The 23,613-nt window shown below is 36.9% G+C and overlaps 1 protein-coding gene across 1 annotated transcript in view; it reads right to left on the bottom strand.

Annotated features, from left to right (window-relative positions):
* LOC136987574 (transcription factor AP-2-beta-like) overlaps nt 1-6,838 on the bottom strand; it is a 69,522-nt gene extending 62,684 nt beyond the window's left edge. The window contains exon 1 of the mRNA XM_067285328.1: nt 6,658-6,838. Coding sequence (XP_067141429.1) covers nt 6,658-6,693 — 36 coding nt within the window. The 5' untranslated portion in view covers nt 6,694-6,838. The remainder of the gene's footprint in view (nt 1-6,657) is intronic.
* Between the last annotated feature and the right edge of the window lie 16,775 nt (nt 6,839-23,613).

Raw genomic sequence — 23,613 nt, forward strand, 5'->3', positions numbered from 1 at the left:
TTACACACAAGCCAGTAACCACAGACAGTCAGTGAATACGGAATCTCCCGGAAGACAGTGATAATTTTATAAACAAACGGAAGGGAATCGGGAGATTTTTGTTCACCCCACCTTAATCCAATATGTTAGGCCTAACATCTATAGTACGATTTAAAGTCTCCTAACGTCCCATCCTTCGTCTCGACTTGGTTTTAGAAGACGTCTCTTCAGAAATCCCGATGACTGGATGAGAATTTTAAGTCTTTTCGGATTAAACTCGGTCGTCGGACAAAGAAGTTGAGTGAGGGATTAGTCTCGTGCGTGTCATCCCCTCTTAGAAAGATCCTTTCGACCTTACTCGAGATTCTCTACTTAATTCTATACACGACATTTCAATGGGTCGATTCGGTTGACACACAGAAAATTGTCGCCTGTTTTGGGGTTCGAATGTGTGTTTCTTGTGACCTATATCGTGTGTCTTGTTTACGACGTCTTTTCGAATGGGTAGTCATTTAAAGGGGTGGCACACGACATGGTGAATAATCGTGATTTGTAAGAGTTTTAGTGATTGCAAGTATTAAGACGACGTGTGTGGAGGGAAGAGAGTGACGTCACAACATGTCTGGAAGCGCATGATATGTTTACAGTGCAGAGATTTTTTGGGGAACACACCAAGTGTTTACAGTGAAGCAGGCAAGCTTAGCCCACCGAGTGTGGAGGAATCAGTTACCTCACACGAAAAAATCAAAAAGAAACCTTTAAAAATGGTAATAAACGTGGCTCTAAAACGCGTACAGAAAATAAAATTTAATAATTTAAAGTAATTTAAGATGAAACAAAGTAGATTTACGGAGGAAAAACACGGAAAAAACACATCAATTTTACGTAAAAAACAACAAACACACATCTTAATAGATAAACGACTTTTCTCAACTTAATTATAGCTAAACATGGATAAGGATTATGTGACAAAAGAAAATATTGTAGTAATTCGTGAGTAGAAAGTCGAAAGGGGTGAGGGGGTAGGAAAATAAATGTTATACAAACACGTCGCAGCAAAGGTTACTTAACATGGAAATGAAGTAATATTCTCACCAATCATGTGATGCATTATTGGGTAAGCGAAAGGTCGAACGAATCAAGATTCATAATGATCGTTCCAACTAAATGGTTATGTCCCATTGGGTTAGTGTAGTCGGTTGTCAGAAAAGCATTAGATATGACAGCTTTGCCTTCCCCTGTTTGACGCAACTGTCGCCATTGATAAAACAAATGGATGGCATGGGAGTTAAGAGGAAATTGCTAGAACTGGTGTCATGTTAGGTATATATGTAAGGGTAAAGCTTCATAGATACTTTCTGCTCTGACAAATTACATTTACCGTCGCCAAGTCACACTGGGACTTAGCCAAATGGAATGCTGTACGTCACTATGAGCTAGTACAGGCCAACATGTGACAATGTGCATTAGGAGAACGACGAATACGCCTCGGGATATACCGGACACAATTTCTGTCTTCTTCTTCTTCTTATTCTTCTTCTTCTTCTTCCATCGCATCCACTTCCAGCTGTTGTGTCAACGACAAACATTTTGTTCGTCCTCCTCCTCCTCCTCCTCCTCTCTCTCTCTGTCTCTCTCTCTCTTCTATCGTCTTAACTGATTTTTCTCGTGTTAAGAATTTCGATTCTTTAACTTTAATTTGCATTTTTTTAAAAGAATTGCTTAAAGTAATGGCCAATAAATGGATTTCAAACGTTATTTAACAATGGAAGTTTGTATTTCTTGTAAAAGTTGTGTTCTTTTTAAAGTTTTATTCGTATTTTTGTGGATTTTTAAAGGAGTTTCGGGCTTTAAATGGCGCAAAATCATTATAAGTTACGTAGTAATGCGTAAAATAAGCAAAAAGTAGCGGTTTGACTTATAAGAATGGAGGTAAAGTAACTCGTATTAATTATCCAGTTACGTGCCCGAATTTAATAAAACGTAACTCGTTTATAAGTTAGCTTAACCTTGTAAAAATGGCAGAAAATTAAAATGTAGTTTTAATCAGTTACGCATTCTACTTTGGTTCGTGTTAAGTCTAAGAAAACAGTTACATTTTACTCAAAAAATGTTACAAAACCAACTCGAATTAATCCTATTAATTCGTGAAACGGAAATTTATAAATGATTTAACCGAATTATTTTTTAAAAATTCAAATTTATAATTAACGGTCAAACGTTAATCGTTTAACTATTGAAACGTGACAACATTTAACGTTTACTATTGTTATAATTGATCATTTTAAATTCATTTCTCGCAATTTCTCGCTCTTCGCAAATTTAAATAAATCTGTCAGTTAACCAGTCTAAATGAAATGTATTCAAAGCTTTTAAGTTGTAAGGCCTATTGTACACTTTTATAAATAGAAAGACCCTAATTCTACTGTAAGTCTTCAGTTAAAAGTCTGTAAGTCTTCAGTTAAAATACGTAAAAATATGACTTAATTCTCGGGTTAAACAGGAGAATAAACTTAAATTTAATCATTTTTACTGTTACGTCAGGCTTATTTTCGTTAAGGCCGTGACACCATTCACAATAAATGCTTATAGAATAATAAATTAATGAATATTTTAAGAAAATTACCTGAAAAATTCAAAATTTTATGCATATTTAGTCTGCTTTTCCCTACGCGCAAACAACCCAACAGTGTGTTAACCTATGCGAAAGAGGCCTAAGTTTAGGTAGGTGTTAAGTCGATCCCGTAAACTTCCTCCCAAAAAACTCGAAAATTTATTACTTTTAAGGGATTTTGAAAGCGTGAAACGTTCACCTACATTAACGGCAATGTAGATAAGTCGACAAAACTTCGAGCAAGGTGGCCTGAAGACGACAACGCGTAAGCAAAACACCTAGAGAAATGCCCAGTTTAGCACGAAGAATGACCTTTAACCCGAATCGCTAAAAACTCTATCGACAAACTACTCGAGAAGAGTAGGAGAAAAATTCGACAGCAAAGTGGAAATTGCTGGAAAATCGGAAAAACGGAATGGACTGTCTATGCGTAGACAAGTGTTCATTGATTACTTGACGTCTCGTATTATCTTCCGCCTTAGAAGTGTCTAGAAAAAAAGAAAAAAAAAAAAAAAGGTTACTTCTGTCAAGAGAGTGTACTCCAGGGTATTACAGGCTAACTTAAGAGAAGCGACGAAATTAAATTACTCTTGTAAGAACGTTGGTAGCCAAATACTTCAAGGTCATTGATCAAAGTAAAGGCGAGAAGCGTAACATTGTGCCTTTGGCTCATTGCAACTTAAGATATTTACGTCTTAACTACCATTCTGGCACACAAGAACTTTAAAAAAAAGAAGAGAAAACTGTCATTAATTCACCTGTTGTCTGCTACTTGCCTTTGGCAATAAATGTACTTTGATATATTTTATCCTATGTAAATTGTGTCTCCCCCCTTTATATTATTTATTTAAGATAATGTCCGCCATTCGAGAGTATTATTAAACTGGTGATATTTATGATGGATAAATACCCACGCGCCTAGCTTTTGGTAAGGTAAAGGTATCTGTTGATATGGAAAAGTCTCTTTGTTAAATTGGTTGCAGGGGTATCTGTGTAAATAGGGATTTAAAATAGTTTAGAAATGCGTTGGGGATGTTGTTTGGGGTAACGGGTGCAAATTCTGATGAGCAAATGTAGTGTTGCACCTTGTTGGAGGAGAATTATACCTAACTTTTCAGCGTGGTGTTGTTAAAGTTTCAAACTATAGTGGTTCTGTAGGTTAGTGTATTTTAAAGTTGCTGTAAACAGTTACGTTTACAGTGATGCTGTAAAGGAAATTATTTCCAAACTATGATAATGCTATAAAGAAAATTGCCATTAAAACGTGGTGACACTGTAAAGGAAACTGCTCTTAATGCTGTAGAAAATTTTTCTAATGCACTAGAAAATTTATTGCATCCTTTCGTTTAAAAGCAGTTAAGATAATTACATTCAAACTGTTGATAACGCTGTAAGTTACTATTTCTAATTTGGAAGGATGCTGTAAAGGTAACCAGTTACAAGCTGCGGTAATGCTGGAAAGGTAACTGAGTTCAAACTGTTGTTAATATTAGAAAGTAACTGTTTTCAAATTTCTGTTGTTCTGTAGGGCTCTGTTTTCAATTTGAAGAGATGCTATAAAGGTAAAATTGGAGACGAATATTTACAGATGAATGCTTCATTATTGAAAGAAAGTTATCCTCAGAGCTGAATTGAATATCTACAAGGCACATTTTATTTACTTTGTAAATAAATAGGGATGTTCAGGGACAAGTAGATAAAAATAATCACTTTTAAAAACTGTAGGGACTTAAACAAGATGGCTTTCTTCGCAAACTGAATGAGAACATTGAAAATTTCCTAAAACCCTCGCGATATATCCCTAAATTCGCTTTTAACATCTCTGCACTGACAAACAGGAAAGAAATGTCTATAACAAACACATTGGATGTGAATAAGAAAAAAAATTGTCTTTATAAATAAATAAATTTAATTAGTTGCTTGTAGAAATAAGTAAAATAACTATCAAAATAGGGAAAATACTTTAGGATTACATTAAAAAAAAGTAAAATAGTCTTTAAAATGAATAAAAAAGGGAATTGGTAAAAACAAAGGTCTTCACAAATAGGTAGGAGGAAGAAAAAATGACTTTAAAATAGGGAAAAATTGAGTACAAAATAGTTAGTGGAAGATTAAAATTAACTATAATTAGAGATTTAAAGGCAAATTATTCGTTAATACTCTTATCAGTTAAAGGCCTATTAAGAGCAAACTATCTTTATTAATTTACGACCCTATCGCAGACATAATAAGGCTATCCTTATACGGATAATGAAGGAAGATAACGTTGATAGGTTTAATTTTATAACTATAAAAAAACATAAAAAATGCTACCATAAATATTTGAGATGTTGAAACGTCATTCTTGTCAAGCCATGTTGACACTTGCCAAAGTATTGGAGACAAACTAAACACTCTACTCACAAATAATCATCGTGTCGGCAATGTTTGTATGAAGTTAGTTGCAAAGCCAGGAAATCAACCATCAAAAGAATAATCTACTGGCTGGGAGGCACCGCTGGGAGCAAGAAGAGCGTGAAATTCGTTGGCTATCACATAGCCATAGCTAAATGCAGTGATTAGGACCATTAAGCTCCGGGTTACTATCAATTTAGTTATCGACAATGGCCGAGATAAGAAGGAGCAGTGATGCTGTAGATGCGCGAAGAACGTTAAGAAAATTTTAAATATAAAAAACGGGTTACCTGACACACATACATCACCCCCATTCACGTCGAGTTATGCAAAAGAATATATACTTTAAGCCCTCATTTCTCGTATCTAACATTCAATATTCACTCCTGTATAAGACATCAAATACAGGTGCTGCTGTCAGATCGAGAAATGGTGGGGAAAGTAGAGAGACCCTACTGTTGGTAGCCATGTAATCCGGTCCACTTTATAAAAAAAGGCCTTCCTGAATGCTAAAATTGTGTAGGCTAGGAACCAGCAAAAGCTTAAACGACATTGAATAGAATGAAAAGATAGATAAGCTGGTCTTTATACGGCCTAGCTTAATTCTAAATGCAGTTTTCCATGTGAATGTTACCCAAGTGAGCAGCTGTTATGAAAACCACACCACTAAATCTGTTGGGAGGGTGAACCGAGCTAAATCTAGCTAATAATGACGTTTGATACGTATTGTTTCGCTTAATTGTTCTTGCATCAAAGGGTGACTTAAACGTCGCCCATTTTTCCAACTTGGGCGAGTCTACGTCATTTACTCGTTAGGCTAATTGATATTTAAACGTTTTACGTGATTTAACCGACTCGACCGTAGCGAATTTATATAAAATCGACGCAAATTAGGTTCTTAAAACAATTATAATTAATACAAGCATTGTGCCCCTCGACGAGCCTGGCTCATCGATAATTAAAAACTCGTCGTTAATCGGTTGCGTGTGCGTATTTATATTATGACCGACGAAAATAAATAAGGCTAATTAGTAAAATAAGTACTTAAGCTAATTAAATTACGATAAAGTTAAGAAATAAGCGGAAAGAAGGAATTTAAAGAAGGCGAGACGTGTAGCTTGACTGCGAAGCACGGTAGCTAGGAGGGAAAGGCAGCTTACACGAAGAAGACGAAGGCCATTTTTGGCCAGCAATTGAATGCCTTACCTTGCTTTGTTAGAAAACCTTGACCAAGTGTTATATAACGAAACGATGGGCTGTCTGTCTGTCCGTGTCCGGCTGTAGATATCCTCCTCAAATGCCGCCGACTGTGTGCCAGGGGCTAAACTTTGTTGACGTACATTTACTGGAACGTTGAGTAAACACCAGTGTAGACATGGCAGCGCTCTAGGGCTCTTCTTGTGGCCGGTAACCTTAGCTTAATCCCCGGCTCGGATCGTAATCGGGGTACAGTGACAGCCAACAGGTCGCTATTACAAACACCCCCCTCGGTTTCGGACTCTAGCTTTCGGGCATGACAGCTTAAGACATCGCCCCTCCCTCTTCCTTACTCCAGGCAAAAACAGCGCGTGGGATTATATAAATGCCACCAATTTGAATGGATACACACTACAATCAACTAGTAAGAGTAGGTAAAGTAAGCAGGTTTAGGTTTAAAGCTACATCCTTACCTGCCACGAACAAGACTCCAACGCCAAGAAAGACATGACAGACTTACAACAGGACGATAGGAGAAGTGTGTCGAGGAAGCCCGCAGGCCGAGTATTTGGACAGAAGCCGGCGGGTTGGCAGTAGACAATACCTTCTGATGGGTAATTTTGGCTTGGAGTGGTCAAGATGTGACGTCGGCCAGTCAGACAGTCCGCCGCAGGGACTTGCGCACACGCGCCTTGTCACCTCGGCCCTCCTAACGTGCGGGGCGTGGCTCGGGGGGCCCGGAGGACACGTGCACCGGATCACGTGGGCGAGAAGCAACACAGACACCCCCCGATGCTCCGGATCTAGCTGATACTGTCGGCAAATGTATGTTTGATCCTCTTCGTCAACGAAGCACCGCATCCCTTTACATGATGGCAGACGTTTGCCGACTGCTGATTGGATGATGCGGCGACGAAACGTCTCTTCTCCTCAAATGGGGGCGGTTCTATCCACATGGCTGGACGAGTTAGGCCTAAAACGACAGCCATACGAGTCGTTTTCGGTCAAGATACACTCAATTCCTTGCTCTGCGGGAATGTGTGATTTACAGGAGAAAAGGTAACAGGTAAATTGTCTCGTTTACATCATTTAAAATCCACTCTCGCTTTCTTACATTTTCCTTCCATCTCGTTTGCATTGATAATTAGTCATTAGCAGTTTAAATAATTAGAATGGACGTGCGGAAGTCTGGCTCTTTCTCTCAATTATCCAATCGTTTCGTCTCCAACCTCCGACATAATTCCATCTGCATTTTTTCCTCTTTCATTTCCTCAATAATACTGTCAATCCAATTAAAGTATATAAAACACTCGTGGAATGTCACGCAAATTCTAAATAATAAACCTCTCTTCGTATTCACGTTTTTTCCTCAATAATTCGATTCCTGAGCATCTCGTTATCTGCAGCATCTCATTACTACCTTCATCCGTATCGGTGCATTCTCTCGCTGATTCACCTTATTCATTCCTTCCGATAATTATATAAATCTACGCATTTCCTCACGAATTTCTTCATAACTCCATCTATCCTATATCTTACACGTGTAGATTCGCACTTATCTCGGCCCATCTATGCATTTTTTTTAATTATTCGATTCGTACCTCTTTCCTCGTTAAATTACCTTGTTTCCTCAATAATTTATAATGACGTATCTCTTATTTATGGTTAAACAGCTGCATTTCCTCGTTAACTCGCTTCGTAGACGTCTTCTTAACGAATATATCCAGAGGCATTTCCTCACTAATGCAATATTAATAAGTATGTCCTCATTAGTACGAGATTCATATCTTGTGTAATGCTACACGTCTATGCACTTGTGCACCTCCTCATTGATTCCGACGACGAATCTTCACGCATAATCACTCCAGAATCACACAAAACTTCACATTAAACACAACTCTCACTGGTTTTCTTCTCGTAAAACCCGAGGTTTTCCTCGTTTGTGAGTCACTTTTATCTTCATGATTAATAAAAGAAGGCCCAAATATTCTAAGACAGGAACCATTTATGGGGGGTAAGGATTCGGGCGTTGGAGATCAATCCCCCTCATCTTCCGCTTGATGAGGTAACGTTACTGATTGTTTCTCACCAATCTAATTCGTCTAACTGTACCAGATATCCGGTGTTAGAGAGGGGCTAAACTGTGGATCCACAATTGAAGTGAATAAAGCTCGTTTAGTATGGCACCACTAACCGACCTTGTACTTACTACACAAGCGGGAAAACCATCTGGAATCTTCACAGGAGGGGTGTGATGGCAGACACCTCGCTATTACTTCCACTCGACCGCCTCCTTGGCTAACTATAAGGGAGGGACTATTGAGAGATCTTATGCGGTGTTACCTAGCCACTATACTTTCAATAGGGAGCCATTCACAGACAGGGTTTTGTAACCGCAGACAGATTAACCAGAGTAAACAATATCACGACAGGACGTAGCTTCTCCCATTTTCCACATCTTACAATGAATAGATGTCAACTTCCCTACCATAACAAACATAATAGTGGTCGAGTACCAAGAAACTCCACCATTATACAATAAATTCGCTCATAATTAACAGTTTTAACACTTAAATCTCACATTTTTTAAACATTTTATAACAAATGAATTAATGTATTTTATAATGGAACGTGTGAAGCATGGATGATGCTGATGATAGAGATGCAGCATCAACGTCTTATCTGCTTTTAACGAATTAAATTAATTAATTAATTAATTAATTTGCTATTAATTAATTTATGCGCATTTTAAATCTTAAACTCATAATTATTTTCAATACTAGCGCATAGATTAGCATGTTTCAGGATGGAACGTTTCAAGCCCTTTAATATCTATAAAAACCTGAAGTTGTGATGCTGATGTTTGAAGATAATTAACTAAATAATAAAATTTCTCGTGATTAATACGTTATATATTGTATAAAACACTAAAATTTTGATATTTGAAAACAGGAGGTTAACGTGTTTCAGTGTGAAACAGTAAAAATTGTTTTATCTCCACAGGATGCTGGAGACGAAAGATGAGGATGAAGATGAAGAGATGCTTTGTGAGTTTATTATTTATTTTATGTTTTTAAAGTGTAAAAGGTTCATCAAACCACAAAAAATAAGAGAAAAAATAATTCATTTTAGTCGTGTTTACTCGATAAATGTTTATTATCTTGTAGTAACATAAATAATTTTTATTTAAACAGTTTTTAATCTTTCAAAATCGTCCCGATAAACAAATGAAGATAAGAATTTTATACACTTTATTATTATTATTATTATTATTATTTCTTGTCCATTTTTTTACAATTAATTATTAACAAATTTCATTTTTAATTAAAACTTTGATATATAGAAACGATTTAAATCAAGTAATTTTTTGCTTTTTTTAAATGAAATTTTTATTTAACGAATGGGAATTTATTTTATTTCCAAATTTTTATAATTTTTTAAGATATTTCTGTAAGATTTTCTTTCATTGGTTGTGATTTTTTCGCTCAAAACGGATCAATTTTTTTGTTCTTAATTTATGGAAGGGGTAGTTGCATCCTCTTAATTTTCTATAAATTTAGTGTATTTTCCTCAATTAATTTATGAGGAATTTTAGTAAAAAAATCTCTTAATTTGAAAGCATTTTTTGAGGTTTTCCCCCCAAATTTTCCCCTAGAAAGTAAGGATTAATAACAACTTTCCTTCATAGTTCATTAAATAAGAATGTTCTCCGTTTATTAAACTATTTAAATGAGGAATTTTAATCAAATTCTTCTCGCTCGGGGGAAAATTTTTCAGGGTTTTCCCTAAAATTGCTCAATAATTTTCTCGACGTTTAAATAGGGTAATTATCGCTTATTTAGTCGACAATCCAGAGGATTTTTCCCTATAAAACTGAAGGAGAGGTAAGAATATCACTACACATCCGTTCCAATTATAAAATCTTCACGAAGAAGTAACAGATTAATCTCGGATTTTCAGAAACTCAACCTGAATATTGGTACACGGGATGCACCCCATTGAAGCAACACACGAATTACAACAGAACCCAGGGCAGGGGTGCTTCAAAATATAATTTCTTTACGTTCCTTGCCTCCTAGACAAACACACACACACACACACACACATACTGTTAATTCATAGAGTTTAGAAGACTTAGAAGGGGGGACTGTTAAAGATATTTGCATGAATCTCGATGTCTGGTCCAATAGCTTGAGGCACACTTATATGGCTTGGCACAGTACTTATGTGTATTTAAGACATTGTGTCCGAGATCTTGTAGCTAGTCTGTAATTAGAGAGAAAATCGTATGGAAATGTCGAAAGTATTTCACCTGGAGCTACGAGAACGTTGATGAAATTTCTTATGCAAACAATCATGCTTCTTCGGATCTGATGGTCGGAGATTCCAATGACAACTTTTCCTTCCTCCTATACTTGTTTCGATCCATTGCCTCAAGCCCTTAGACTTCTAGGTGTGTACAGAAGATACAAATTGAAGCATTGTCTGTGATGCTGCTTCATAAAAATCCCAATCAACTAGGGGCAGATTGAATGAAACAACCTTTTAATTGTTACGACAACGTGCACTTTTTACCGCCTTCTAATCGACTTTAACGTAGACAAATTAGAGTCGAGGGGTTAGGTTTTTTTCTTCTTCTCCTCCTCCTCCTCTTCTCTAAATCCTCCTCATCTTCTCCTCCTTCATTTTAGTCCTTCCTTTCCCCCTTGTCTCCCTTCTTTCTTTCAAGCTTCCAATGGTTAGCACACAAAGCGCAGATGCTGTTGACAATCCGGTTGGTTCCTGTATGAAAGACTTTCGACAATCGAACAGAATTTGTTAGTTTTTGTTACACACGAAGTAAAGTTTGTCGTCGTTTGTAGTAGTTTGTACAGAAGTCAATAATGTGTGGATTGAAGACGTTTACGTTTCTGCTTAAATTGTTCTGATGAACGACTCGCTTCTTAATCGAAATTTTCTCTATCAACCAATCATTTTATCTCTCCCTTCCACGAATATCGGATGCTTATTAAATCAAACAACCAGAAAAGAAATTAAATATTTTAAACACAACACGCAAAAACTTCGCTCTTTCATCCCCTCCGAATCTATCAATTTAACGATTTAAAATTAAAAACGATATATTTTTAACTAGTTTACATACTTATTTATCTAATTTCCAATAGATTTTATACATAAATTTATTAAATTATTCGAAATTTTAGCCTTAAACTTGACCTACACACTACTTTTTCTTTGGGTGACGTTTGTAGTGATGCATACACGAATCTTTTATTATGCATGTTTTACCAAAAAATTGGATAAAATGTAATTTTTAAGCTAAGTAAGTAACTAAAAGCGCATTTTATTGAAAAAAACACGAATATAAAGTCTTTATACACGTAATGTAATCGAAAATCAAGCGCGGAATCGCTTTTTTGCGCGTAGAAAATAGGAAAAAATTGAATTTGAGAAAATTTAGCTCTACAAACATAAAAAATATAAAAATTTTGAATATAAACTATTTTGAAAAACATTAAAAACGATGTGTATCTACTCATAACCCGCTCGAAAATCGAGTTCAAAATAACTTTCTTACGCACAAAAACATCCAGAAAAAATTAAATTCTACGCGTACCCTACCCGAAAAACACGCGCAAAATAAATTTTACCCACGTCTTACACTAAAAACACCGAAAAAATTATTAATCTTACGCATAATTCACTAAAAAACACGACTTCCAATGCACGAACCCCCACCGAGAGTTACCGGAACAATGCGCAATTTAACCAAAAACTACGCGTAAAATAATGATTAAGGCGTAAAAAAACGTAATAAACGTTCTTAAAACAAAGGCTACGAATTAATAAAACAAAAAAAAAACGCGCAAAAATAAGAGGCGAAAAACGCGAAAATCTGCGACAAAAACATCGGGCAATTTACAAGTGAACAAAACGAATATTTCTAAAATGTAAACTAAAATATGAATACAATTTAACAAGAAGAATAATTTTATAGAAATTATACAGTATTTAATTCTATTAAATATTTATTAAAGGCAAATAAAGTAAAAATATTTGATGAAAATGATCTCAAACACAGGATGATGATGATTAATATTATATCACATCCTTTCGTTTAAGGGCATATTTGCAAATTTCTAATTACTATCTATTGATATTAAAAATGATTCAAAAGTCGCAAGATGTAAACATTTCTTCGTCTTGTTCCCTCTCTAGACAAACACAAGATACACAAGAATATACCAAAACCTGTCATTCCGTTTCTAGCAAACAAACCTTTCCTTAATCTCCTCAGGCATTCGCTTCAGAATAGAATAAAAGATCTCAATCCCCCCTCACTCTTTCTAACATATCTCTGCCCTACTCTATGACATAACATTAATATTTACGAGTGCCGATTTTTCAGTGTGTTACGGGCGTGCCTCTACAATATCACACACTTTGCAACCGTCTACCCCTCACCTGACAACTCGTGCATATATTTTTCTGAGGTTCTTCCATCTTGGAATTTCTATAAAAACTTATATTTAAGGACGTTGATCTCCCTTCTGATGTCTTCTTCAAATCAGTAAATTAGTGGCGGGATATTTACGTGTTTTTTTTTCTTCTTCTTCTTTTACCACGCTGATTTAATCTAGAAGTTCTCTAATTTTGCTCCTACTTAATTGTAGGATGCGTGCATAGGTGTGAGGAGGACGGGAGTGCTGAATTGATACAGGACGTTGCACTCCGTTCTGGTATTTTAACGGGAGATTTGCGGTGTTTTTTGCTCTTTTAAAGGATCTAAATCGAGTTCCTCGTTAGAGAATAGCTTCTGATGACAAAGATGCTTAGTTTTTAATCATTACGTGCAACACAGTAGATGTACTCGATTTAGTATTTTAACAGCGTATTTGTAAGATTTTCTGGCGTTTCAAAGGATCTAAAATCTGTTATATAAAATTTCTTACTCAAGAAAGTCCTTTATATTTACCTTCTGTTGATAAATATGATTCATTTTTAATTGTCATCAGCATCCAGCTAATGCAACACAGTGAAAACACGCTATGTGTTGTACTCGATTCTGGTGTTTTAACAAGAGGTTTGTAGGATTTTTAACTTTTTAAAGGACCTAAATTCAGTCCTACGAAGTCTCTTATTCAAGAAAGTCATTTATATTCACTCCTGCAGATAAATATGCTTAAGTTTTAATCATCATCATCATCATCCAGTTGATGCACACAATAAAAAATTGCTATCTGTTGCGCTCGTCTCTAGTGTTTGTAATATTTTCTATTGTTTTGACTGCTTTAAAGGAGTACTAAGTCCTATTTTTTTAGAGTCCTGTAAAGTTTCTTATACTAGAAAGTCCTTATATTTAACTTTATTTTTCCCTTCTCCTGTTGATGAAGATGCTTAATTTTTAATCATTTACAGCATCCAGCTGATCCAGCTCAATAAAATATGTAAGATGTGCACTCGACACTGGTGTTGCCATGTTGTCACAGATGAAGAATTAATTCTCAACACTAATAAAACTCCTGCTTTAGAGAAATCTCGTGTCTGACTCCATCCCTTGGTGGAGTGCTTAATTCATTTCCACTTTCAACATTCAATTTGTCTATTTATAGAAGTAAATGAGGATGAGGAAGAATAAATTCTCTCGTCTCCGATAAACAATTAAGTTTAAATCGTTTTTTTTACGTCTTTAACTTTAAATAAAACTTCGCTTCTAACGTTTCCTTTAAAAGAATTAAGCAGGAAGTCCGCGGAACAAAGGTCGTGCCCGGTTTAACCTCTATTGTTGGGACGTTTGCCGTCCAGAATTGCTTGAAATTCAAAAAATAAGGCACGTGACTTAATTCACCCCTAGATACGAATCTCTACTTTGAATATCTGTCTTTAGAAACCAGGTTGAAATTTTCTTACTCTGCAGAAAATTTCCTGAATTGAAACTTCACCCCTCGCTTTGCTGCGAGTGATAAGGGTTGAAAGCGTTGAATGGAGGTTTTCTTTACTTAATTGTAACTAAGTTTTAACACCCCGATAGGGGGAACAATCAGATATAAAGTGAGATAAACCGACAACGCTTAGATGGTTTATTTGGTAGAAATGAAAATACTATCAAAAGCGAGGGAGGAAGTTTAGGGAGAAGGTGCTCTTGGTTGAAGACCTGGAGAACACATTATTTAGGCCATCATCTCAACCATTTACGTGTTCCAGGGACCAATAAAGTGGAGAAAGTACGTCACTGCCCCGGGCTCCAAACAACGACATATCATAGTAGTATGTGTGCATGTTATGAACATTGGGGTAGCTCGTGCACTTTCCTTACCCCCTGGAGACATCATTACTAATGATGGGTAGTGCTGATAAGTCTGTCTAGTGTTAGCTAGTTGGTTTTTTTTCTGTTTCCTCCTAAAGATCTGCTGACAGACAGAAACTTACAGTTTTCGTGCGATACAATCCGTCTTTTGTATTTAAAAAAAAAAGTCGATTTATCATCGTCGATATTAAGTTACTACTCATTAAAAGTTTTATCTCTCGTTTATTAACTTTAATTTTGAAAATGTTTTTCATAAAATCTACTCTCCTGTTAATAAAGTATCCATTTTGTTAAAGATAATCAATTTTTAAACAGTCTTTTAACGTTTGCAAAGCGTATAATTTTGGTACCTTCGAGCCGCGGCTACGAGATCTTCTCCACTATGAATGCTTGATTCGGTTACAACAAAGAAAATTGACGATGTGACAAACTTGTGAGGCATTCAAAGTGTTCCCGCATGAGGGGAGAATTGAACAGGTAGGATAACAAGACAGGGCCAGCAGCCGGAGTTGCTGTTTGATGAAGCAGAAGTGATCGAACAGACAAGAGAATATAAAGCTCTACGAACAATGCTTCTCGCTTCTCCCTAAGTGCGATATTGTTATATTTCCTTTTTTTAGGAGGGGACCGTAAAGGAAAACCGGGTCAAGAGTTGCGTCGCCATCTTTGATTATTCTTCCGCCATCCATTCTTCGTGGTTTCTACCATCGTCGTCTTAATTGAAGCAATTTGAGCGCGTTACTCCACGCATCTAGATGAAGATTGGATTTAAAAGTTTTGTTATAAATTCGAACGGGGGAGGAAGAGGAAGAGGGAAGGAAGAAATTTCCAGAAAAAATGGCGTAGAAGAAAAAAAGAAAAATGGACCGAAATGATAAAAAGTTGAGGGGAGCACGGCGCCTAGTTTTACAACTTGTACAAACAAGACGTAGCTCATGTCAATACCTGAACCTTTTGCCAATATGCAAATATCAAGATTTTCTTTTCCTTTTTCCCTATCTCCTACCTTTTATTCTGTTTCGTTCGTTATTGAGCAAAAGTCCAGCAAACAAGAAAGACCACCCAATCAAATCCAGACCTTTACCAACTTTTCGCTGCGATAATTGCTTGGAGGAAACTCTTCTGTTAGGAACAGTATGCGAGGAGGGGGAGGGCAAAGGAGGAGGAGGAGGATTGGAAAAGAGAGAGAGAGGGAGGAAGAGAAGATGGGGAAAGTTGCGACGCGAAATGAACCGGGAACGGTGCATGCAAGAGCGAGTTTTGCTGCATTTGCACACCTAGCGACAAGCGTATAACGGGATGGATGGATGGAAAGAGAGAGCGAATGCAACCCTAACCTGGGGGTGTTCGTCAAACGGATTGTCCCCCGAAAAGTGATGGAAGATGGCAAAAACTCTCTGCAGTTGGCAGAACGTGCCTGGAAGACACAGTCGGAAGGTAGAGCAGCAGTTTGTTCGACTGGCGCGTCTCTTCCACTAATTGCACGGGAAGATGTCTTTATCAGCACTATCGAAGACACAATAGTTCACCTGAATGAACGGTAATTATTTCTTACGGTGCCTCGGGCGTTCGTGAAAGAGTAGGGGGGTGAAGTTGGCAGTCTGTCCAACCCGGGGCTTAGCCAGTGGGCAACAGATAACAACTCTCTGATTAAGTTCTCTGGCACGGACGGTGTTTTTTCGACGCTCTGCCACAAATTCTTTCCTCCCCATATACTCCTTTCCTTATTTTACCCCCCCCCTTCTGCCGTTCGTTCGACGCTGCGCTTTTTCTTGTTCCAAACTTAGCGAACAGTCTATATATACCTGAGGCTGGTGATTACAGAGCTTCTGTCTTCTACTAAATTCAACTAATTGGATTTGGTGACAACTCGATACCTTCTCAAGAAAATTATTCATCTTTCCTCTCGCCATTAAACTACATCATTTCCTTTCGTATATCTGATGGGAATTGCTCCCGCTCATTATAATTAAAATACAGAAGGGGGCTGTTACACGCCACGTATCGGAGCAAATCCAAGATTTTACATCTCAATATCTTCATCATTAAATACGCAGACAGATTTTTAAAGAGTTAATAATTGGTAACGCTCATTAGTGTTAATGTTAAGTATTCACTCGACTACGTTCCCCACCGTAAAAACCGACAAATTATTATTTTTTTCATAAAAAAAACAATGCCAAATGCCTAAATCCTAGTGTATAAATTAGAAAGAAAAAAGAAATACAGGAAAAAAAAATGGTCGTGGTTCGGATCACTGCCGAGAATTCGACCCCAATCCTATTTTTAAATGAAATGCAAAGTTAAATTAGTGTCTGTACAGAGAGAGATTCGATACCAGTTTGGTCCAAGTTATGTTTTTAATGGCAGAGATACAGTTCTTCACTCGTTTATTTAATACGGTTCTATCGTTTCGGTCAATTTTAAGTGCATTTTAATCTATAGAAACACAGTTAAATTGTATAATATGGAAGAAAAACAATGTAGACAGAAAAAAATGAACCTGGGTTCGGATCACTACCAAGGGTCCAGACCCACGGTAGTGATTTTTCTTTTCGGAGATGAAGGTTCGGCCCGATTGTTACTTATTTATTAACAGTTGCAGCCATTGTATTCTTTTCAGTGCGTTTTTAAGTGCGGAAACATATCCAGACACAGCTCAAAGATTAAATTGTATAATCTGCAAGAAAAACTAGTCAAAAATCCATTATATCACAAAGAAGAAAAGGGAAAGAAGAAGAAGAAAAAAAGAATTACATTTCCACTTTCTTTTCTTTTAATCAGAATCTTTCGGGTGTAGCAGAAATTAATAAATTCAAATGCAAATGATTTTAACTCCAGAATACAGAAAGGGAAAGAAGTAAAGTGAGAGTGAAAGTAAGAATGAGAGAGAGAGGGAATCATTGTTTATATTTTGCATATGAAATTTCTTATTTGCGATATAAGCAGCCTAAATAGAATAAAGTCTTTCGGGTTTCGGCTTCAACCCTACGATAGTTTAACAAAGTCAAAGCTCTTGTTGGTTGGAAAATATATGCAAATTTCTTAAAAATTACCAATTCTTTTCATCGAAAGACTCATTCTATTTCTTTCTATCAAAAGCTCGTAATGGCTTAGGCTACGTTACGCACTTTCCCCAATAGTAACTCAATCGTGTGTAGTAGTGAATGCATCACCATCAGTCTAGCCTTTACGAGTTGCACCACACTCATTTATTACCGGTACTGTAACACAGCAATTCAATTGATAGACGTCAATTTTGGATTCAAATAATCTGCAGGGAGCGTGATAGAGTCATTACCACAGAGAATTCGGGGGAGGAACACCACAAGACCCCGCGGCCATCTTTATATTTGCTGACTACTATGATACAGCAGTGCGAAAAATTAAAGAACCAATACATCTTGATGAGTGTATGAAATGAAATTCTGACTTAGATGTATATCTTTATTCACATCTCGAAATAAAAATATAAGTCAAAAATATCCCACATTCTTTTTCTACGTTTCCAGATTGACACCGGGCAACACTCCAGGCCATCCTTCTATTGGGGTTATAATTAAAAATGGTAAGTATTAATGCTATTTTGGGGGGTTTTCCCCTGTTTCTTTCCATGTTCGATGCATTAAGCTTATCTCCTATTCGATTATTCAAAAAATTTTACGACAAATTCACTAAATAGCCTTAGGTGTTAGGGGGTGACCGCAAAGTATGTGCGCGACTTTCTTCCATTTTTCCTGTACTAAATACATTTCGAGTTCACTCGAAAAGGTAGGGGAAAAAAGGAAATTTTTTCCATCTTTTGTAGATGTTTAGATCATATTTTTAGTAGGAGTAGTAGTATTAGTATTAGATGAAAGCAGCACTAGGGATAAACATACTTGGAGACCGAGTATAACCCCGCACGCGTGTGTATATGCGTGTGTGGTTTTCATGCTTTTAAATAAGCCGCCTTATCAAGATCATATTGCCAAAGAAAATAAACAGTGTTTCCTTACGAAAGACGGTGTTTATATTGCATAACAGGACGGTTGGGTTAACAAAGCGGTATATAGAAGAGGAGAGAGTGAGTGAGAGGAGGTTGGGTATTATAGAAATGCGCGCTCAACACCTGCTATTTTCAACAGCTCCCCATTATGGACTGTTAATACACGAGCTATGTAAGCCCAGCAAACTAATTACATCCTATCCGAGCAGATGGCGCTTTTTAAATTGTCAAATGATTTACAAATCGAAGCAACACACCTCTGGGACTCTTGTTTATACTGTCGAGTTATCTTCGACTTCATCAATTGCGTGTAAATTTATGTAACCAGTTAAGTTAAGCAGTCCAATAGTTTGCTTTCATTTATTTTTATATACTTATTCTGATACGGCCCAGTTTAATCAGCCTAATTTAGGCCCTTGTATGCTTTCAAGCGGGCTACTGCCACCTAACAATGCGTTAATTTCGTTCCGTTGCATCACCTCTTTCGCTTCCTTTCGTGTCTGACGGTTCCAATTAATTTATTAAATATTTAAGTTTATAAACTGACCTCGATGTTTTTCATTTTTTTTCCTTTATCCAATGAGATCTTAGATTATAAATGGAGTTTTTAGCATCGATTGGAAAATCCGTTCGACATTTCTCTAGTAGTTTGAATTTTAAAGTAGAGAAAAATCGGCGAAAGTTTTTCTTGTGTTAAAGATGAAATTGACATTTACGTTGTTACGTAGCGAAACAAAAAATTATTCTGTTACGAAGTGAAACGGTTGTTTATATTGTTACGAAATAAATACAAGATTTTTATATTGTTACGTAGTAAAATGGACGTTTTATATTGTTGCAGAATGAAACGGACATTTATATAATAATGGAATGAAATGGATATTTACATCGTTACGAACGAAATGAAACTGATTTAATATTACCACGTGTAAAGTGAAACGGACATTTTTTCGTTACACAAACAAAGTGAAAGTAAACACGTGTGTTATAACCAATCATTTCGATGAATATAAAACGAAAATTTACATTCGGATCCAAAATATTTCAAATATTATTTTACAAATTTAATTATTATCCCTTCTCGCATTATTTAGCAAAAATTTAATAAGCGAAATACTTTCTAAAGGCCTAGAGCTTTATTTGCATACATTGAGTTCGGGCTATCATTTAGGGAATATTTCTAAATTGCAGGTTTTTTTAATGTAAGAGAGGGACGACGAAGACGATTCGGAGAGAAATTTATATGAATTTTGCTAGTGACGAAGTGGCCAATAGACGATAGATGGGAAGTTTAGGTGTCGTCCATTCCCACCTCTAGGCACGTGTGTTGTTTTAAGTCGCCCATTTTTCGAGTGTTTGTCCAGGAAGGTCAAGTACTTGATGGCTGACACGTCGAACAATTCGATATCTCAACTAAAGGAAATGACACTTCAAGTCCACGATAGCAGATATGTAACTATTGTGCATTTGTTATTATTATTTTTATTATTATTATACAACGTATTTTTTTAACGCGGCGTCGGAATTGTGACGTCAACGGGTATAATTAAAGATAGAAAGAAGGTTACTTTTAAACTATTTTTTTCTCACAGTCGATGTTTGGAGAGGCGAGAGAAGGATGGGGAAGGTAAAAAAGAAATAGCTTTTCACCACTACACACGATCCCTTCTGACCACAGGCTAAATTCAGCCAGTCAAGAGCTCCGCCCGTGTCCTCTTTGTCGATGACGGAGCGTGGCCACTCGGAGCCACGTGTCGATGTTCGAGCACGGGTGACAAATGTCGCCTGTGGCAAGGGTGCGAAGAGATTTCCCTACACGAAGCAGGCTGGATTTGGCTCTTCCCACTTGCCTCGGGCTCGTCCCAACCTTTAAAACCCTTGTTAACAAAGGAGGAATAAAAACAGCCAACCCCGAATGCGGACAAAGAGGAGCATAGAAAAGCAACTCGGCAATTACAACTACTAGTTCTCGGTGTGGGAACCATTTTTCATCATCATCATCGGAGGACGGCGGCCATTTTTTCGTTGGAGTAATTCGCGCTGGGCGCGTGCGGATGGTGTCGGATCCGCGATCGTCGTCGTCGTCGTCGTCGGTTCGCACACCAGGCCGACTGCAGCGCCAAAACGGATCCTGGCCCGAGGTGATACAAACCGGGTAGCGACGGACGGGGACAGGCTATCGGTGACACGAAATCAATTTACTTGTCAAACTAAGTGGGAAATTGCGCTCTGCGTAAATATTCAGCTGGAAATGAAGTGGGCAACGTACATAGACAGGTTGGAACCGGCGGCTATATCTCCTTGGCGCGCCGAATTGCCTGCATAGGTGTGAATCTGTCCCCCGAAGGTGGCACAAGAAATTCCATGCGGAAATGACAAACATCATTTCCGGACACGCTGCTTGTGACTGACTTTGTCGAGAAATATTGGTCCACTTGTACTCTCAAAATAGAGCACATCGTCACGCGCTGCCTCTTACATTTTTAAAGCCCCGCTTCTTTCTACTCCACGCTCTTTCCTGTATTGTAAACTCACCGTTTGCCTTAAAATCATTTTTCTGCATCGTGTTTTCGCTTCCATTTAAAACAGTGCGCACAAAGCGCGCGCGCTCGTGTTAATGGAAGCGAAAACACGATTCAAACGAGTTTCCGTATTTGATATCAAAATACGGCGTATGAAATTAAGAGAATTAAAACCCATTCTGGTATTTATTATCAGTTGCCTAATTCGGTTAAAGTTCCTTCCGAGTAGATATCAAACAATGCCAGGGCCCGTTCATCCTATTAAAGTAAGTTCTTACGGGCTAAGAGCGGGCATTAAGAGTCGACGTAATCAAGTTTAGACAAATTAATTCAATACTCAACGCAGTAAGATAACTCTTTTATGTACTAAACCCCTTCTGGTACGTTCGAATCTTGTCTTGATAGAATTAGTTAGGTCCGTGACTGTTGGTTGACCCTCAGGAACCAGATGGTCCTCGCACTTAACTGACCCCTTCGCTCCTTATATTGGAATCTCTTTAAATACAAAACAAATACACTGTAATTTCCTTTCCGAGTGCAAAAAATATAAAGGAAATTTAACGAAAAATTCACAAAATTTCAATGAAAATAATTTATTTCGCAACTTTTGCAATATCCAAGAGCTGTTGCAAAATTCGCATTTCTACAAAATTAATGTCTTTGAATGAAATATTTTAATTTTTACAGTTTATTTATTCAATTCTGCATAAAAAATCTACAATTTAAATTTTAAAAAAGTTATTTTCTGAATGGAAAAAAAAGAATTAATCATTTTTAAAATTCACTTCTCTGAATTTGGTTATGAATAAAGCTCAGAATCTCTTCAAAAAATGTTTTTAAAATTTATTATATAATATAATATTTTAAAAAATACAATTTTCCAGTTTTTAAATATATAATTTTTATTAAAAATTAAATTCAACGATTCCCGTCTCTCCGTACAACAACAAAAAAAAACCCGGTTATTCGACATAAAATTCAAATCCTTCGAACGTATTAAATTAATAAAAAGCTACTTTATCGAACAAGCGGAAGTTATATTAAATGATTTCCCATCATTAATTATTAATCTATATTTTAAAGTGGGTCTTATCTGTAACGTCGCGTACGACGGCGCGCGGCGGAACGAATATGGAAGCGAGATGAAGGTGCGGAGCACGCATCTCTGTAGATACATCCGAAGAAGGGGGAAAAAAGAAAAAAATGATGGCATTTCCATTGCACTAAATGTACACTGCTGGAAAGTAAACAGGCCAGAGGGAAAGTACAGATGTTACACGAATAGCACCAGTGACATATGTCCCGGTGCGACTCGGACGAACACACGTACTAGTAACAACTGTCATTGGTATCGCGTATTGTTTTTAGCCTGAAGCAACGTTGCCTAATATACTGATTATAATGTATTTATTTTCTTAGAAGCATCAGAGTTCTCTTTTTAACTATTTCTTGCGGGATCGTTTGCTTTATGGCCATCTTTTCAAAATATAATTTCTCACATTTAAATCGGAACTCGTAATGGAGGGAGAGCCTCGAGGCTCTTTGCCAACAATGAAACGACGTCCTGGACGTGTTTAGATGTTTTACGGTCCTTTTTTTTACACTTTCATTCTTTCTTCTTCCCTCCGTTATCGGTTTTTTCCTCGCTGCTTAATTGGAGGGCAAAGTTAAACATTTTAAATATCGTTTATTACTTTTCTTATCGCTCCGGTTTTTATCTTCTCTCTCTCTCTCTCTCTCTCGGTTTATTTATCAATTCTTTTTAAGTAGAAATTCGTAGATTTATACATTATTCGCTAGTAAAATGTCTTTTCTAGATATTGCCTTCTTTCTCCTTCCTCCTCCCCTATCTTTATCTTCAATGTATAACGCCATAATATCTACGAGCCATATGAAATTCTGTGTGTGTTTTAACTCGGTTGCGTAGGATTAATCACTGTAATTTAGTGGCTATAGTAAAGAAGAATTATAATTCTATAGCGTAATGCCAACTTACGATACTTTCAATGGGAAGATCCTATTATTTCTAGCTTATTACGATCCCAGTTCAAACGGATTTTACGCTCCCACGTTGCTTCTAAGATGTATTTAAACGAAAGGAAACGTCTCCGAATTTAAAAATTTATTATAAAACCCTTCGTGGTAGTACTCTTCTGGTAGTAAACACTGCAGATTCAAGCCGAAGCTTCCTCGGGTTTAGTTTCATATCACAAAACGTATCGTACGTCCGTTCAAATAATACTTAAGTGCTGCAACCCAGGTAAACTGTGTAGCATTAAAGATACTAGTTCGTGAATGGTAGTGCATTATTACTACCTTCGTCTTTTGAGTTTAATTCCTCCGACTGATTTAGTGCTTCCATTAGAAAATTTCTCCCGCATTTCTCTAAATAATGCTTTGTGGTGCTACACTAGGGGTAGTTCCTGTTTCTAAGATGACGTTGACGTTTAAGAGGGCAAGATATAGGGCGGAGAGGACAAATTTTCCAAACGTCAACCAACAGAAAAGCCAGACACATGACGCTGGAGGCAATCGGACATCCTAACATTGTCGAGCAAATAACATTTATTATGCAGAAGGACCCGCAGCTAAAAAATTAATGGAGTGCATA

Source organism: Centruroides vittatus, unplaced genomic scaffold (assembly GCF_030686945.1).
Source record: "Centruroides vittatus isolate TY-2023 unplaced genomic scaffold, ASM3068694v2 scaffold_2520, whole genome shotgun sequence".
NCBI classification, from domain to species: Eukaryota; Metazoa; Arthropoda; class Arachnida; order Scorpiones; family Buthidae; genus Centruroides; species Centruroides vittatus.